This window comes from Barbatula barbatula, assembly GCF_947034865.1.
Source record: "Barbatula barbatula genome assembly, chromosome: 8".
NCBI lineage: Eukaryota > Metazoa > Chordata > Actinopteri > Cypriniformes > Nemacheilidae > Barbatula > Barbatula barbatula.
The window spans coordinates 20,107,911-20,127,977 of NC_136771.1; the positions used below are offsets into that span (position 1 = coordinate 20,107,911).

At 38.2% G+C, this 20,067-nt stretch overlaps 1 protein-coding gene across 3 annotated transcripts in view; it reads right to left on the reverse strand.

Annotated features, from left to right (window-relative positions):
• Positions 1 to 1,040: 1,040 nt before the first annotated feature.
• mtus1b (microtubule associated tumor suppressor 1b) overlaps positions 1,041 to 20,067 on the reverse strand; it is a 32,863-nt gene continuing 13,836 nt past the window's right edge. For all 3 annotated transcript variants that reach the window (XM_079462989.1, XM_079462991.1, XM_079462990.1), the window contains exons 6-15: positions 19,650 to 19,754; positions 11,239 to 11,465; positions 6,292 to 6,358; positions 4,244 to 4,458; positions 3,541 to 3,646; positions 3,358 to 3,431; positions 3,145 to 3,240; positions 2,269 to 2,385; positions 2,035 to 2,132; positions 1,041 to 1,913 (exon numbers count right to left, since the gene is read on the reverse strand). In XM_079462989.1, the coding sequence (XP_079319115.1) occupies positions 1,706 to 1,913; positions 2,035 to 2,132; positions 2,269 to 2,385; positions 3,145 to 3,240; positions 3,358 to 3,431; positions 3,541 to 3,646; positions 4,244 to 4,458; positions 6,292 to 6,358; positions 11,239 to 11,465; positions 19,650 to 19,754 (1,313 nt within the window). In that variant the 3' untranslated portion in view covers positions 1,041 to 1,705. The remainder of the gene's footprint in view (positions 1,914 to 2,034; positions 2,133 to 2,268; positions 2,386 to 3,144; positions 3,241 to 3,357; positions 3,432 to 3,540; positions 3,647 to 4,243; positions 4,459 to 6,291; positions 6,359 to 11,238; positions 11,466 to 19,649; positions 19,755 to 20,067) is intronic.

Sequence of the window (20,067 nt, forward strand, 5' to 3'; positions counted from 1 at the left end):
CATGCTCTGAAATGTTACTGACGGAATTATAATGACAGAATAAAACCTCAAAATTGTGGAAAAGTCGTCACAGTGTTTGTAAGTATGTTAAAAAAAACTCAAGATATAAAGAAAAGCTTTACTTTCAGAATTCAGCCTCAACGTGTATAGTGAAACGAAAAGAAAATACAACACTTAACTGTGCATAATTAAAAGTATCTTAAATAGACTAAATACATTATTTTGATAAAGTATACTTTGTAATTTGATGGAATCAATGCATCCACATTACCAAAAGTGCAATAATGTTAATTTTATCTTCTGGGCAATAAGACTTGCGAAATGCATGACATTTGTGCAGCTAACACACTCTCTCTCTCTCTCTCTCTCTCTCTCTCTCTCTCTCTCTCACACACACACACACATTTCCATTCATTTATATTAGAAGTGTAATATTTTTAACCTGATTCATGTTAAACGAAACGTTTTTCGCATTTCCATGTATGTCCACTAGATATCATTGTCCTCAAATGAATCGTTGTTCATGAGCCGTCGAAGCTGACTTGCTTAACCACAAGATGGCAGAGTACCAGCACGGAATTTCACAGCTGTCCGCTTTGATATTTATCTTAATATCTTAATTTACAAAATTGTCTTATTTTCGTTACTTTAATAAAAAATATGGTTTGGTTTGGTTTGTTTTCATGGCTTCGTCTGAGTGAACTCTGAGATGAAATTATAGGAACATTCCACCCAAAAATGAAAATTCTGTCATGAATTACTCGTCCTCATAAGCAGTTCCAAACATCTATAAATGTATTTGTTCTGTTGAAAACAAATATATTTGGATGAATGTTAGCAACTGAAATTTATGTGACATCATTGACTACCATAGTAGGAAAGATTGTTGATTTAGTGTTGTTGTTTTAAACACAAAATATTGAATAATTTAGGGAAACAAACAGTTCTGGGCACAATATTTTGACTAACCTTCCTAAATGGTTAAAATGACTAAATTCATTCAGTTCGTGTGTGTGCATTAAAATAACAAATACAACATGTAAGGTTAAGCATCCAGAAGTTTATTGCATCAGTTAAAAAAAGATACAAGGTCATTGTGGTTGGATGGGGAATCATTCTCTCGGTGTTTTGAATGTGGAGGCCACTGGAAAACAGTTTGGGAATAAAAGTAAATACATTCGACAATATTAGGAACAGCAAACTGAACTTATATGCACTTCAGTTAGGACATGTGAGGTTGTGTTTAAAGCCTTTTCTTGTTTCCACTGCTAAAGTAAATAGCATTCTTGTGAGGACACATAGAAAATAACAGCTTTACATCGTTTCCCTGCAAATGTATTACAAACTACTTTTTTAATATAAATGAAATAAAAGCTAAAACAGGTAGAACAGCAAATGGCAGTCCGAGGGAGAGATACTCTATGTACAAGCCCTGAGGTGTGTCCCCTCCTCAGAGAAATGTGTGTGAATGTGAAACAAAGAGAAAAACTGTGAGTGAAAGACATAGAACATAGAACAGAACAAACAAGCTTGTAACGGATCAAGGGATTTCCTCGATCTAGAAGTGCAACTGTGCATCATTGTCTCGAAAGGGGACATTTATAAACTTTATAAGTCTGTACAAACTGTACAAGTCCTATTATAGGAATAAAACGGCCAAAAGGTCCATAGGTGCCTCCAGGGGAGGGTGATCCGAGGTCGTAGGTTATCTGGGCGATATCGGGGTTGTGGAAAATGAGGCGGAATTTCGGGGCGAGTGGAAGGGGGAGGTGGGCGAGAGGCGTCGGGGGCTGCAGAGGTCCCCGTTGTGTAGCTTCCACAGCAACTCCTCGTTCTCCATAGATAGCCGTTTGTTGACCTTTGACTCTTTCTGCAGGGTCTGTTGAAGCATGGCCTGTTCTGTGGAGAGCTGCCTGTATACAAGAAAATGATGTCAAAGTCTGTATTTGGAGAACATGATACGCTGATATGAAACAAATAATGCCATGTTGTTTCCAACAATCTCTTAAAAGGAGAAGCGAGTGTGGCACTTACTTTGAAAGGGCAGCATGTTTGTCCATTCTAGCCCTGTAGTCTTCATTTTCCTGCTGGACTTTATTTAGGCACTCTTCCAGTTTCAAATTATCGTCAATCTGATAAAAAAAACCCAGTATGAAATCAATAAAAAATACATTAGGCATTATCCATGAAATATTTTGGCTTGTGATGCCAAGAGCAACAAGGGTCTCTGTATATTGGTGTATTATATACCGCATGTGTGTATCTCACCAGTTTGCCCACTTGCATAAGTTTCTTGTCTTGCTGGTGTATCTGGTTAGTCTTTATTTCCAGCACAGCTCTGAGACTCTCTAGCTCCTGTTCCAAATACAGTGTGTGTGCATCCTTCTGTACAAAGAGAAACAGCTGTTTAGTTGTCATTTCGCACCATCTGGGAGCACAAAGAAGTACAGGAGCACCTCTAGGGTCACAGTTTTAATCTGACCCCAGGATTGCTGTGGTAACTGCATTTACACAACAAACAAACGTAAAGACATTTGTGACGAAGTCTAACGAGTGTCGTTCACAAAGAATGTGATTTTAATATCTTTATATGATCCTTTCATGTCACTTCATCTAAAGTACTGTTGTTCTGCAGTGTAATATTGTCAAGGTATTCATTGTTGGTACTACTGTTTTATTAAAGTAAACTACGATTAAATAAAGATTAAACTGAAAAGGAGAGTGTTGTAACACATTTGTTCATTTATCATTGATATGTACATCTAGTTACACTAAGTCCCTGGCTGTACACGGTAAAGTTTGGTATTTGATCAAGAGATAAAATGCCACGGGCACTAACGTTTATGTAAATTCAACTTTAATCTTAAAACCGGATCCCACTTTAGTCAAATGTAGACATGAAAAGAAAAACTTGAAGGAGTAGTTCACTTCAAAATTGCTCCCCACTGACTTTCCACAATAGGAATAAAAATGACTATGGAAAGTCAATGTGGACCAATTTTGAAGTGAACTACTCCCTTAATACTGTTTACAGGGATTAAATGTCATCCAGCCCTATATGAATAACCTGTAACGCACACGCTGTAAGCGTCCCTCAATACTCTATGCTAGTGATTAGAAACCAGACTTCAGTTCTAATTTTACCTGACTCTTATCTGCCAGAGCTCTCCTCCGCTCCTCTTCCTGTCTCAGCTTCTCCTTCAGAGCCTCATTTTCTGCTGTGAAAGTCTGAATGTTCTCCTGTAAAGAGGAAAATAGTTATTAAATATGTAAAGTTATTAAACCTGGCATATTCTGAAAAATGAAATTAAAAATACGACAGTTGTTGAACTTAAGATGACACCTAGCAATACATACATTGAACAGGGCCTCTGACTCCTTGAGTGTGTTGCCCAGGTCTTTCATGTGCTGTTCATGAGTCTCTCTAAGCTCTGAGACAGAAAAACAATCTTTAGGTTGATACAGCTTGGGCACAGAATACATCCATGACAAATAGAAATCATCCCAAAATACAAATCTGCTGTTCTGAGATGAAATTACCTGCGAGTGAATTTTCATGTTGATGTTTCAGTGCCTCAATCTGTTTGGCATGTACAGCTTCATGTTGGTTCCTCAGTGTTTCATGTTTGCTCCTAACCTCATCCACCTGTCAGTCAAAATGAGTCATCATTATCACAAATCTAACTGTAAAAGTGCTATAAAACACACTTAAAACAGGATATTTATGTTTTAGGACCAACTGCTGCCCAGGAGCATGTTTGCTTAAATTTAGTCAGCACCATCTGTATGTCGTTGTACTCGTAAAGATGTACTATCACTGCACTGTTATTTATTAACCGAAATGTCAATCTAGACAGGTAAAAATTTACTAGCAAGCTAAAAAACAGCACATATGCGCACATAAGCAATTTTACGTTGCATAACAGTCTACTTTACAATTTTGTAGCACAGACAGTCAATGCATCAGTCTTTCTATTTAACAAGCACCAAAATTGAACTGGAGTAAAATTTAATTTTATTTGTTTGCACAGTATTTTTCAAACTACACGTCAGTCTGTCATACATTTGGAATGGCCTGATGCACAACTTTATTTTTCAGCAAACTATTCCCTTAAAGACGCACTTGCAAAATAAGGCGAAGCACTTCGTGGTCAGAGCCGTGCAATTTGAATAGTTAAAAAGTGATTACATAAGATTCCACACATCTGTGATGCAAACACGGACCAGCCTGGGTCATGCTTACCTGCTGCTGCATGAGCGACCTGCATTTATCCGCCTCCTTCTGGTAGGCCTGGTGAGTCTTGTCCCATTCTGCAGAATAAAACTCCTTTAATCGCTCCTCGAGTTGCTGTAGTTCATTCTGATGCTGCTCCTGCAGTTTCTGCAACAACGACTCCAGAGACAGCCGCACCTCCTCCTTGTCCTTCTCCAGCTGCTCACAGCACGAGACTGTATTACCTGAGAAGGAATCAGGGTTGTGGATCAGTCTTTTAAAGAATCTCGAGAATACAGAGTTGCTTAAACTCTCATGGCATATTCAACTAAAATTCATACAATTTGATCTTAAAGCAACAGTTTAAAAAAAAACGAACAATTATTTTATTTAGTGATGTGAATAGCAGTAACATTTAAAAAAGAAAAATTCAACTAAGCCTTCAGACAGATGCCAAACATTCCTCATACGCCACACAAATGCACACACATACTTATGCTGAAGCCAAAGGCCATGATAGTGCACAAGGCCAAACCAATTAAACATTACAGGCAACACATCTTTAGCATTCTGCGCCATTAGAAATGTGTGTGTCCCGGCACGTCAAGAATGCGTGCGCATTTGCGTTCTAGGTACGGACACATCGAGAAGTCATATTTTTCCTTCCAACCCATGCACATAACATAGTGAGTCTAAACATAGTGAAAGTCTGCCAAATATCCACAGGGCAGAGGTGCAATGTGATTGGTGTGTGGAATGTCATATCCATGCTTGTCAATTCACAACAGCCTCATAGTTCCATCAATATGGTGCTCATCAGAAGAGAGCGTCCAACAGGATGAAACATGAAACAAATTCACACTGGAATGTGAGGTATAACATCATCATCGGAACAAATTTGAAGCTTCACGTAGCTGTGAAATAGTTTTAATGATGACACAGACAGAAACGTTCTAAACTTGACTTTAACATTTTATGAAGAGAATTTGCTGCATGCCTATGCAAAAGCCTGTGTTCTGGGTGGTTGTCAGGGTGTTGCTATGAGAAAACAAACCCTGTATTTTATGTCCCACGTGTAAACATAGCTTTGTGTACCATGTGTATTATTGTTGGCTCTTAACATGCGGAATGTTCCCTCATTTGTAAGTTACTATGGATAAAAGTATCTGCTAAATGAATAAATGTATATGGGTAAAGGGATATTTAATCGTTTACATTTGGCAGACACTTTTATCCAAAGCTACTTACACTGGATTATATTATACAGTTGTTTCTATGTATGTGCAATCACTAGGATCGAACCTATGACCTCGGCGTTGCTAGCGCCACTGAGCTACAGGAAAGCAAACTGGGCCCCATATCATTCCAAACCTGAAAGACTCCATTTCTTTTTCAGAACAAAAAAGGAAGATATTATGAAGAATGTGGTTACAGAACAACATTGGGCCCCACTGACGTCCGTTTAACAGACACAAAACCATTAAAATGTTCCTCAAAATATATTTTGTGTTCCACAGACGAAAGAGTCATACACAAGGTTTTGAGTGACAAGAGGTTGAACAAATGATGACAGAATTTTTATTTTGGGTTCAACTATCACTTTAAGTCCAAAGATGCCACACTACAGTCTCCATAAAAGGTAGGTCCCTCTTTAAAAAAAAACTAACCACATTTGAGGTCATTCACATCAATGATGATCATTCACATCAATAGCACAAGTTACTAAAGGGTTTTGGGGTTGTTTTAATCCTTAACCCCAAGCAATAGCAGTGATGCTTGTCACGGCAAGCACCACTAATAAGTAAATTCTCTGCGAGAAAGAATCTGGTAAAACAATGGTTGCAATTCCAAATAGGTGTGACCCCAATACAAGATGTCCGCCCGACTCTTTATCAAGATTGTGCCCTTGAGCGAGTTTCTACAGACAGATTAGCCCCACAATTAGTGTTCTTAAATCTCTTTGGATGAAAGCACCTGCTAAATGATGGCCAACCTAACCAAGATGAAAGCCAAAATTCTGTGTACATATCGTTTCTGACATCTGCGTTTTGTACTTTGACTGGTCATGCGTGGCTTACCAAGTTGGTCTCGCAGGTTGTTGAGCTGGACGGAAAGTTCTTCCTTCTGTTTGATTGCCACCTCACGCTGTAAGAAACCACAGAAGAACGTTTTTCAAAATAAAACCTGGAGAAAGTTATCATTATGACTCATTTCACACACTGACTAGACACTTACCTTTGGCTGTAACCATGCATAAAACAAACTGTATTTCTTAAGAATTTGAAATGATGTCATGTATTACGCGGTTCGCATCTAGACACTGTCTGTATTGGCAGAATCTGTTGTTTTTGTCTTTGGAAATGGACCATTTCATTCGGTTTCTTATCACTCTGTATCATCAAGGGTTTGAATGTTCAAGGAAGATGGGAGGTGTGTGTGTTTAAGTGAGATTAAGCAATAGTTAACAGCAACCTCTAAAGCTCATGGGGTCTGGAAGAGATTATCACGTTCTGTCACAAAGAACATCAGAGATCGTATAACACAAGATGAACACATTTCTGCTGTCAAGCACCTTGTTATGGTTACAATTACACACACATACAGGGCGAGTTTAAAGTTCATGGCCTCAGATAACAGGACGGATGTTTTAAACTCTGAACCAATCAAACTAACTCCGACTGGCCTACACACACATACACACATAAACACACACACGCAAAAACATCAACTACAGTCTCGCAATACCTCAGGGGACAAGGCAAATGCATAGCTGTACACTACAGGAATGAGGAACACAAAATTTGTAGGAATTCCAGAGTGTAAACCATAAATAAAGAGCATACAGAACTGTTTATTCGTACAAAATGATGTTAAAAGAGATCCACCAAAAGCGACAACATGCTGCAAACACACGGGTCGTGTGATGTCACAGTTTACAAGAATTCACGGCAACCACAATCCCACATTTCTCAAAATGAATCACTGTAGGTCTAACAATAGGTCTGTTTATGCCAACAGGAAGTCAAGAATCAAAACTGAGAACAGACCAGTAAAGCAGCTATCAACACTTGGTTCAAATGAACCACTCTCAAAAAAAAGAAGGTTCAAAAAAGAAAAAGAACCAAACTGCACCTTTTCATTTTTCTTGGAGGCAGGGAATTTCTTCAGACCAGGCTTGCTCCCAGAGGAGCCCATCTTCGACTCTCACGCTCCCCTCTCCCAATCAAGTCATACAACCAATCAATCTTACGCTACCCTCTTTTCATTCTCTATTCTAAGAACTGGTGTGTAGACATCAGTCTCCAAGCATGCTGCATTAGAAACTGTCTCCTCCCTATTACCCGCCTGCCCCCGTAATCCTTCTAAGAGAAGGGGGGGTGAAAAGTCGTAATGAAGAAAATGGAAAGATGATGGAAAATGTATTGACGCTACACTGCTAAAGTTTGATATATATTGATGTAAACTGCGGTATTTCTGATACTGTTCTATGAAACAGTGAAGTGAGTGTTAAACATTGTGAGACGATAAGATCTGCTTTAGTTTACTTGTAAATGCTAAAAAATACGCAGTAAAAAATTTAAGAAGATGAACCTTATCAAAAGTTTAAAGGGAATGCAGCATGATGAGCTAAAAAAAACATACCCATTTTTAATCATAAAGTTGTAAAGTTCATGGCAGATAAAGCACACGCAGCTTGCCAAATGCTTAAGTATGTTAGTTGTTTTAACTTTGTTGAAAGAACTGGGCTCTAAGAGAGAAATAGAGTATTTATAAAACTTAAAAAACTGTATGTAACTATACTCTATGAAATATGGTAAAGTGTTAAGAATGGGCGGGTAAGGAGAAACACTGCTCTACTGTGATCAGCAAAACAGCTGTGAGGTGGGAAATCAGACCACACCCCTTCTGCATAGGCTCCGCCTTTGAGTAGCAGTTGGTGCATTCCACACAGCTCACAAAAACATCTCACCTCCTATGTGCTGACTATCAATCACGGCGGGTGACACGAAAGCAAAACTGTCAACTTTCCCCAAAGTGAAATCATGATTTGTGGGTCTTCGGGACAGTATATGAACTGTGACTAGACTAAGTCATAGTCTCATGAAGCGTTTTCTCAACTTGTTTGGATAAGAAGGACTGATGGTGGAAAAATGCACTATTAGTGAGAGAGATAAGGAGATAAGATAACACATTTGCATTGGAATGCACAGGAATGCATGGAATGGGTCGGATTAAATAGGAAAAATGAACATGGAAATCAAGAAAGAAGGAAAGAAAGCCATTAACACAACACTAACGTGCCTGTAAGTGTTTACCTAGAGATGGGATCAAGCACCTTTAAGTCAACTTGAAATCGAAAAGACCCTGTTTACTTTCCTAATATGAGTTCAAACTGAAAAAGTTTGTTTTCACAGGCTTTTGTTAAGATGTAAGACCTTGCTCTACCTCTAGCTCTTCCTTTACTTTGGGCTGATGTCAGTATGTCGTGTTATTTTCCAACCACTCCCCTCCAACCACCTTTTACTAAAGACCACACCCAACTGCAATAAATTCTGGTATAACACCTTCTTTTCACCTTTGAATCTACCTCGGATGGTTATTGTTATTAATAATAAAGAGCTGGATTACTTCTGCGCAAATTAACACTTCTGTATATGTCAATATTTGTATACAGAGTGGGGTCAAAAAGTCAACCCTTGTGGTTTGCCACGAATTTGCTTACATTTCATTACTACAGGTAACCTCAAACAAACTCAGGAGCCTAAATATTTCTTCTTTATTTTGCAACATGACATTTACAATTATTCTTAAATTATAAAAAAAATGCTCTAGGAAATGTGGACTGTATGCACTGTAGGTACGTTTGCTTTGTATAAATTTGTTTAAATACGTGGCAGCTCACAAAACAGAGCTTTCCTCTCAAAGTCCCAAACTTCCTCAGGTATTCCTCTGACATTTTTGGCTTGCTTAACTTTTAAAATCAAGCACAAAAATCCCTCCATTCATGAAAGAACGAGCAGACAGTTCACACCTTTCTCAGATAATCACACATAATCGGAGATAGATGGATGTCATATGCCACCTAATAAAGCCTTGTACTGTACTGTACTGTACTGTACTGTATTATAGTTCTGGATGATTTTACTACCAGCAACCGCGGGCTACGTGAGGGCGGGTTTGCTATCGTACCTTCTCAGTGTCAGATCAACCAAAATGAAAAATGGAAGGGTGTTACTAAACGCCCCAAATCAGACAAACCGTACGCTCGTAAATCGGCACTCTCACGGTGTGCTATGTAAGTTCATGAGCCATTTTGTAGTGGACCACAAGGGTTTCAGATTGGTCCAAATTGATGCAATATGAATTAAATAAAAAAGATCAGGACCTCATGCTAGCGCACACCAAACCTGTAGCTCAAGGATTGAGCAATAAGCTATGCACCGCCTTAACTCTTTTCAAAATCGTGTGACATATAAGAGCTGCTCCCCGAAAAGATCTTCACGAAAGCTTTCGAACACCTGTTTGTGTTCATTGAGTCAAGAATTTGATAATGATGATGAATCATTAGTCCCTTTTACTGGTTTAGCAAGATGGCTTCTAGAGTCTGAACATTTAAATAATAACAAGCATGCTTGCTCAACCCTGTTATGGTCATTTTAGAGAAAATAATTAGAAAATTGTTTATCCATTTCAACAAAGTACTCTCACTATGGCAGTGCAGTGTGCGTTAACATATATTGAGTCAATCAGAGCAATATAAAAAGCTTCAATGCTTAGTTTCAACTGATGATTGAAAGCTTCTTTAATCTGCAAATATTTGCAAACTGAAAGAAAACGAAATTGGAATGAATTTCCAGGATACGGCCAATCGCATAATAAAGAGCTTTTACTGACACACTTAGCATTTGATGCCTCTGACATTTAGTCAAAGAGACTCATTGATCCAACACTGACTATTTCATCTTCGACTTATAGCCTTAACTATGCTGGTTCCAGTCACATATCAGAGCCACACTGAAGTCATAACTCAGAACCGTGTCTGAGGGCAGAAAGTAAATAAGGAATGGTACAACGTCTAGGGAAATAGGACTGAGTAACACAAGGTTGGGAAGCAAACGATTGAATGAAAGGATGGGGGGTACTGTTTTCGGTGGATGCACACAGATACTGATAAGAACACATTTTGGGCTCACGTCAAGCTTGGCTAACTGACTAACCCAAATCCTGCATGACATCTAAAGTGAATGCCATCCAACTTCCTCGCTTTCTCATTTGCAGTTTCAACACACATGTGCACACACCTGGAAATGTTATCCTAATGGTACCACTATCTAACAAGTGTTTATTCCGCTTTGTAGACTAAATAGATAATCACCCACTATGGCAAGCCATTTTAACATTATTTTACAAATTTGCAATTCCAGTTTAAATGATTGTTTAAAAAACTGAAATTATAATGTGACTAGTATTAATAACTTTTGAAGATATATAAAATAATTGTGATTATTATACAAATTCGATTAAATATCATCTAAGATATCGCAGCTGTCCTTCTGACACCTTGTATCTGCGTTTTTCATGATTTTTTGGCATAAATCACTATTATTAGTCATTGGCAAATATCTAACCAAAAAAAATAAAATGATTGTTAACTTTGTCAACACAGTATGCAATCATTAAAAAAGATCAGTGTTTTTCCATCTTCTAAAAAGAGCAAATTTGGAGATACAGAAAGGTTCAGAAAGACAGCGACGATATGTGTGATAAGGTTAGAGATTTGATTAATCATGCTTAATAAAACGATTGATAAAAATAAATGTATTTGTACCTAGACTTAGTTAACAGGTGTGAGTTTAATAGCAAGTGGTGGGAAACTTGACATTAAAAGTATGATCATCTTTTAGTTTTTTCTAAAACAACATAGAATTTTTACTAAATCTCACCGAATGAAAATCCAATTAGATATAAAAATATACATAATGTGTAGTTATTAAATAAAACACTTAATAATGCAATTCCCTTACCTCTCTGAACACATGCTGAACAACCAGCGCGAGAGCCTCCAGGCGTCGATTGCCATTAGCGATGAGTTTGCGGAGCTGCAGGATACATTGGCTCTTTTTCTCATTTTGAATCCGAAGATCTTTCTCTTCTTCTTCCTCAGTCTGCATGTTTCCCACAGCTGGGCTGTGCTGTAGTATCCTGCCGGCCGTTGTCCCTGCAGCTTTTGGCGTTTTGGAGGTCTTGTCCACTGTAAGAGAGCAGGTGTTGAGCGTGGTCATGACGTTAAGCATGACTTCACGGTCCAGCATCATATATCTCACTTCAACTAATGACAGCAAATGCCAAAAATATTCCTTCATGAGAAAGCACACCCACACAGTAGCATAATATAACGATACATTTGTGACATCATTTGAAAGAAATGTACATGCCTAACATACTGTAAGCCATACAACAAATGCCTAAAACAACACAAACAACACACGCCCTCATCAATGTCTCTTGAGTTTGATCCAAAAAAATCCCCAGTGCATGCTGGGCTGGAAGCTTAATGATAATGCGCTGAGGTCTAGAGTGCACATTATGAGTGCATTAGAAAGAGCAATGGAGAGAGAGAGTGTGTGTGTACTGAGAGTGCATTTGGCCCCATCATCTACAAGCTAAGTGCAGTCAAAGTGAGGTTTCCCATTCTACAATCTTTTCTACAGAAAATACTTGTATTGTATGGGATATGTAAGCATTGTTTCAATCCATACTGCCTATTGAAATCAATGTACCCACCCAAATTTTCTTTACAATATTAGAAAAACAAAATATCACTATACAGTATGTGTCTATGATTTTTGCCTTATTGGCTGAATACTGTACATTTATCCAACTTAACAGAAATCAGGGAAATATTTAAGTCTGTGTGCATTTATCAAATAAATGTAATATTTGTTTCCTAAGCAACCTGCAATGATTTCAAAGCAAACTGTCAAAAGATCACAAGAACACTTATTCAATAGTCCCTATAGTGCCCCCTGCTGGCAGATACATATTTACACAAACTACTGCATTCAATTGGCTCTCAAACACGGTTTTAAAACTCACATAGCCTCTGGAGCTATCATGTGCGTTTTGGAAATTTAAACACGTCTCCACAAATCGCCTAAAAATTATGTTTTTTTAATGAAAGGAGACTGTTTGTAGTTAGATGTAACAATACTACATCAACCCTGTGGGGATTTTACATGAACGCACACATGCGCACACACACTACATCCATGATATTAGTCTTTGATCTTTCCTGCTGTGTCCATCAACGAAACTGAGCACTCTGGAAACATGTGGAATTATTGAAATTACTCTATTTTTCCCCTTTGTTTCAATTGCAATCCATTAAAGACACAAAAACAAATATTGATCTATGGCAAAACAACAGACCACACTTATATATACAATACATACTTCATATAATTTCAAGCCAAACCCAAATATGCAGTGATGAATACTACAGAGACCACCAGTGACGAATGCCTCTGTTACATTATTTAAACACAGGCTTGAAATAGTGAGATGGCTGCCTCATCTTTTCTGGCTGCCCGTTTAGAGAGGAGGACAAAGGACACGAGTGATGTGATGAGCTGAAATGGTATGTCTTAAATATATGGTGTAATAATACAAGAGTGCGTGTCTTTTTCAGCTATGTCCTCTGGCAGTGATAACTTGTGGCACCCTGCTGAACCGTGTCCTTGCCGGTGGTCACATGACCACTGCTGCTCTATCCGCTGCCCAGAAGGACTGTGTCATCAACTCCAATCACATCACTGCTGACCTGAGATACTCCATCACTAGATGAGGCATTTTCATCATGATTTAAATGTATAAGATGAAACATTTCTTATATAAAAAGTGATCCATAAATTGAATCTAGATGATCTCATGTGTATTAGTGTGTTTAGTAAGTGTTGTTTTATAATAAAACAACAATATTTTATGTTTGATGATGTTTTTAGACATTCAAAAATGGCACTGCTCCTATTTAGGGGCTGGTGCACACACATTTACAATTACTGTGTGTATGTTTGCGTGAACGGGAAAAAGCTTGTAATTATTATGTAGTCTAGGCCTCTTAATAAGTGTTTATGTCAGACTACTGTGACAGGAGACACACTGTGATTGCCGTCTCCCAAACACACCACTGGAGACAGACCATAACTACCTACCACACACAACCACAGGTTTCCACACACTGGTGCTCCATCAAGCATGTCCACACCCGGACCGGATATGTTCATGGTTATGCTAACAGACATAGTGGTGTTCCTTTGATGCTGTTTTTTCTAGAAACAATCCTCTTTTCATTACACTGCAAGATTAAACATCACACACGGTCACACACCGCCTCTCGCCGAAACGGCTTCCACTTCCATATAATTGCTGGAGGGCAGATGAGGAAATTATGCACCCGTTCTGAAGGAAAGCCTGAGTTAAACACTGTAGGGTTTTGCTTAATGGAGAGAATTATCTCAATAAGACCACAGCAGAGCCACGGACTCATTCTAACACATCACAGACTCTGTGACTTTTAGAAAAAAGGTTCAGTTTAAAAACACAAAGAACAAACAGCACCCACGTTTTAAAGACGAAAATGTCCCTCATAATAAATATGAATAAAATACTGTAGAAGAAGATATGGAGATGAGATTTTCATTTAGTCATGTCTGAATACAGCTGTAAATTTGATGTTTGAGCATAAGTATACTTAATGCTGTGATCTGGAATATTGATCTTTATATTGAAAGGCCAGTATTGCACTGCATGGGTTTAGAGTTTAAACAATACCATTTAGCGATACTCAGCGAAAAGAGGCAAAACAGATTTCCGATGTTACCTATCAGAACATGTCTGGAAAGACAGACGGGTGGCCAGTCTGGTGAACAGAGAGAGCGACCTCCAGGGCCTGTGGTAGAATAACACACCACATTAATCATTATTTCCATTAAAACCATTTGAATAGTGTGAATAATATACTGTAGTGTATGTAAAGGTAAGATCAAGGATAAAGGGGTATGACTCACTGGGAAGTCAACACAAAGTCAAGAGGATAATTGTGATTATACTCACTCACTCACACCCAAACACAAATATAGTTTGGAATTGCTTGTCGTTGAATATCCTGACCAACCTAAAGACCTATTCTTCAACAGTCCTTAAATTGTGGCTGACTGATAATGTAAATATAAAAAAATCTGCCACTATGGCATCAGAATGAGTGATCACCAGGGTGTTGCGATGCAGTTGCTAGGGTGTTCTTGGCGGATACTAGAAATACGGAAATACATCTCTTCCCGGTCGGCGAGTGGTAGTCGGTCTAGTTGCTCATGTTAAATTTTTTCACGCATCCGAATCTCAGATCGTACCTGAAAAATTTTGCATTAAAAGACGGTCGTCACCCCACGCGACTCTCCATAGGAAATAAAGAGTTCTGGTCTATCGGCCGTCATTTGTCGAGTGCTGTGAAAAGGCATCTTCACACTAGCTAGACTCAATGTATTCCTAAAAATGCTTAAGCTGACTTAAGGATTTGTCATTTCCTCTGACTAAAGGGGTCTTAGTAGGAATTTTACAGAAGCTTTTGCCTATTCTTTCATTTCACTGACCTACAGAACACTTAACTCTACTTGAGCAAATTCCCTCAGATTTCTGCCTTACTGTACATTTTTATAAACTACAGTCATGCAACTTCCCCATACGATTGGGACAGCAAAATCAAGAACACGAGAATACACGCACAAAAACACACACATACAGAAAAAGAAGGTGGGTTCAGTTTAATACTCTGGATTGGAATTCTGGGAATGAGGCCAGAGGCAGTTTAGATTTAATCTCACGATAAGGGAGGAAAACTACAAGCCCGGAGAATGTTATTAAAGCCAGATAAATAAATAAATAAATAGATAAAAAATGTTGTCTGAGTTCTGCTGGCCTACTTTGAGTACACTGTCTGTCCCTGTGTACTTTGCACACACCCCTAATATCAGTTTATAGAGCTTTTGGCCTGTATAAGGAGGCTGGGTCCTTAGTTTAAGATTCATTTGAATGTCATCTTGGAAGCAAATAATGTGCAATGTGATGAAAAGCATTCAGCGGGTACGAACTGTTCTCTTTCCTGACACTGTAGCACATACACGCACAGACCGGCTGTTTAGGTCACATATATCAGCTCTGCTTATAACAGCGCTGCATGAACCAGCATGCTAGTTTCTATGGAGACAACCATGAGGAGATGCCGCACTCTCAATGTGTGTGTTCAATAAATATTCTGGAATTTTCCACTGTGTCTTGCATTAGATTGTTGACCAAAACCGTATACCAATCATCTTAAGACGTACTTTACATGGTGTTTCTACACCTCAATGTTTGTTGGCTCGTGTTATTTCAATCTAATTAATACAGGTAAAAATATTCTGTCAAGTATTCTAATAAATAAATGGGCTTTGTGTGGTCACATTTAATATAACTGAATATATATTATTTATTATAATTGAACGAACCACAAAATAAATTTGTGTCAGTTTGGATGGAAATAGACTCTCAATGTAACAAATGCGTGTCAAATTTGTTTTACAGTGTGTGATTCACTTGTGTCTCACATGCAAAAATCAAATAACAAATAACATGTTCCACACATATTATGCCCATAATTAAACGGAGAAAAATAAGAAAAGTGACATTATTGTCATGAAAGTTATAATTTAACTTCAGCGGAAACTCACTAATAGATTCACATTACTGTACTACAATTATGTTTTATTAAAATCAACAGAACAGGTTTGGGAACTGGGAAAAGAACAGAAAAGGGTTTACGGTATTGAGATGAAAATGTGAATAAATGAAATGGCCCTAAAATGAGCATCATAGTATTATTTTCTGACTTTTATATTCATGTTATATTATTTTCATAATTTTAACTTTAAATTATTGAAACATGCTACTGACACGGTGGTTTCACTAGATGTTTATAATGCGAGACTCAACAGACAAAACATCTTCTGTTCAAAAATATATGAGAGAAACACAGCATTTAAAAAATAAAAATCACAAATGCAGAGAGAGAGAGAGAGAGAGAAGAGAGAGAGAGAGAGAGAGAGAGTGAGAGAGAGAGAGAGAGAGAGAAACATCATCCTTGCATGAACCCTAACCTAAATTTTCATTTGAGGCAGATGGAAAGAGGGCAATGGTGATTTCATGTTAGGGTGGAGAGAATTTATGTTACTAGTCTACAAAAAATGTCAATCAGTAATTTAAGCTCTTTGCACAACACGCTCTATCCCATCTATCTCTATCTGTTTTATGTATTGTCAGAATAAAAATCATTGTATAATTTATCGCTGTATACTATAAATCTGAACAAACGTGTCATGTATAAATTTGAGAATACAGAATGCAATTTGTTTATAAACAAACACACACACTGAAAAACAGCAGGCGGTTTCTATTTGTAGCTTTGCACATGGTGCCCTCTGGCACGGGTATCACTCCACTATAGATCACGCGAGCTTTCACATCACTACACACACACACTTCTTTGTAAGAATCCTCTGTATAAAACACAATGGTAAAGGCTGCCACACGGCCGTCAAATGAATGAAACAACGGTAACTATGGAAAGAAGGGTGTTAAAAGGAGAAATACAGGAGGGGGAAGGGGCGTATGGTGAGAGAGATGGAGGCGCAGACTGAGAGAGGGAGATTCTCAAACCTGCATGGAACACCACTGTGGATTTCTTGCATCCTGGCAGCAGCTGGAGATTGCGGAATAGTCCCTTAGCTGTGAGCTTCACGTGTAAGTTCGATAGGGGAAGTCGCGGAGACCATAACATGACCTTCACTAGCCAAGGAAGGAAAATCAAATCCTCCACAGGATAAATAAAAAACGTCTAGAAATATGTCATGCGTATAGAAAGTGAAAAGAAAATAGATTTGCGCTAGAAAAAGCTCTTGTTGTTTCTTTTTAACACATTACAGTTTTCTTAAGGTGATGAGAAATTCCAGAAAAGAGTGAAGAAAATAATTTCTGATAGTGACAGAAAACCAGAAAAAAAAGAGTACTTCCTGTTCCCAAAAATAAGAGATAAAATGATGCAAGAAACAATACAAGTCCAGAAAAATAGAAGATGGTGATGATGTGGATGTTGGGAATGTCGAGTAGCTCTTGAGGGAACGGCAGCTCTGTTCAACGGTATCCTCTAGGATGCTGAACCAACCAGTGTTTCATATAAAATCCTCCTCCTCTCTCTCTCCCTCACTCTCTCTCTCTTTTACACACAGACGTGCAAGCGCTAATCCTTTATGTGTGTTGTACATGCACACACACACATAAAGCCAAGCTCTCTGCAGCTTTGACCCACACACTCGCGGAATCAAGAGGGGGGATGGAGAGAGAGTGGGAATAAAATTGTGAAGGGGAGGGTGTATGTGCAGAGCGGGGAAATGGTGGTTTATGAGTAACGTCATTCTCTCCTGGCTACAGTATGATGATGGAGAATTTTGCATTTAAAGGTTGTAGCTTGTGATCCATACAAAAACTGAGTTGAATTCACTGTAAAAAATATATCAGCAATGTTTCAGCCATTACAATATGTTTTTTTTTGTATAATTTACTGTTTTAAAATTGACTGGTATGATATGAAGTTGAAGTTAAATACGCTTACATAAATATACTGATAATTGGCATTATTAGACAGGTTGCAAATTGAACTTGAAAGTTCATATTAAACGTAACTTTTTCTCAATTTATTACATTATCCTATTATTAATTCTAGTAAAATTTTTGGGTAAGGTAATTTTAAGTTAACACGTTTTTATTATTGCACTTGACATTGTTTCTATTAAAATTGTGTTTAAAATTCTTCTTTTTCATTGTTTTGGTTTGTCACGCCATGCTCTCTCTCCGGTGTCGTGTCCTTTAGCCCCTCCCCCTTGTTTCCCTGTTAGCGGCCCATTAGTGTTAGTCTTGTCACCAGCCCTGGTCCATCTTTCCCTTAGTGTTTCATTCCCCTCACCTGCCGCCACTCTCCCTGTGTCATGTTTCCCTTTTTCAAGCCCCAGTTTCCCTCTGTCTCTTGTCAGTTCATTTTGCACATTTACCATTCCTAGTCTGTCTGGATTACCCGTGTTCCTGTTCCCTGGATTCAAGTTTGTGGATTTATAGTTTATTATTCTTAAGACCTTGTTTGTTTTGTCCCCCTTGTGGGAAGTTTTAGTTTTCAGTCTTGTCTTGTTTTTGTTAATGTTTTCCCCACCGAGGGTCTTTGTTTAAATAAAGTTTTATTATTTAACAGCTGCCTGCGCTTGGGTTCTGTCCATACCTCATGACATTCTGCTCTCTCTCTTTTTTCAGGTTTCTTATCTCAAGCATCGACTAAGCAGCAGGCTTCCTGAATGGATGTCTTTGTTGGACAGAGAGAAAGAAACCGAGGGAGAGCGTAAAGAGAGAAAGTGAGACAAACAAACGCCTTGGAATACTGATGAGTGACATTGTTGAATAGAAAGATGTTGAGCAGAATATATGAACGGCTGTGGTGTGACACAATTGTCAGACAGCTGCACAGCCACAACATCAATTAGATAGGGGTGGTACAAGACAGTAAACCAGACAGGAAGGCCAGAAATACCAATAAATGCGCATTATTAAGGAAAACTCCATGTGACTGAAATTTTGGCCTGAGGACCTCTTTGGCATTTATGTTGTATTAGTGGAGCTTTAACAGATGCCATAGTGTGTACCATGGCGGTGTACTTGGTTTGGTTACCTGTGTGTGTGTGTGTGTGTACACTGCAATGTGCTGTAGATTTGCAATTTTACTGTAAAATTCATTACAGTATTTTTATTAGACCTTAGGATGATGCATCCACACTATGAAGCCTATCTTGTATGCTTGTGCATGGTTGTATGATGTATTCAAAGACAGTTCGACTACCTTATACACACTTAGACACACCCACTATACTGTAACAGAATTGTATATAGAAAAATATAAATGTATATAAACGCAATTTATTTAACCTGCATGACCACGAATTGCACACACATACACACACTTCAGGAGTCAACTAAACAACATGAATAAATGCAGGTCAAAACACTACTATATACAGTACTTTAAGGCAACAACAAATATTATAACCTACTCTATATCCATCTAAATTGTGCTTTTCAAATGTTTAGAAAACATTTCACCAAATACAACGTGTTTGTAATTGCTGAGTACAGGTTTCAGAACATGGCACACCTATTGGTGAATAAAACAGTTATATGACTAAACATAAATACACACTGATCATAAATTATATGCTGATCAATCTAAATTCACTGACTCCTAAAAACACTGTAATACATCCACATGTAAAGTGGAAACATACACACGTGCTCTTTAAACTCTTACCTGCTGCTGTTGTTGAGCGAACATGTCGCGCAGATCCACTGCGCTGCAACGTATTCAGGTTATTCTTAGCCGTAACGTGGCTGATCACCACTGGGGCCTTTAGCCCTATTAAAACAGTGCAGAAGAAATCAAACTTCATGTTTACAGGCCACACAGTGAGATGCTGCACTGAAGTGAGCCTGGTGTTCTGAAGAGGATGTATGGATGAGAGTGTTTTAATGGCAGTAGGCAGGACAGGGTGGGGCAGTGAGAAAGCCGTTTAAACAATAAGTACTCCCATTCTGGACAATTAACAAGGCAATTATTGAACTTGACAGACTTGTTTTTCAATCTTAACTATTAGCACCCAATCCTGAACCCTTTGGATAATGGAAACTATTAGATAATGAAACTTGAAGGTGTATTAGTGTGTGACAGA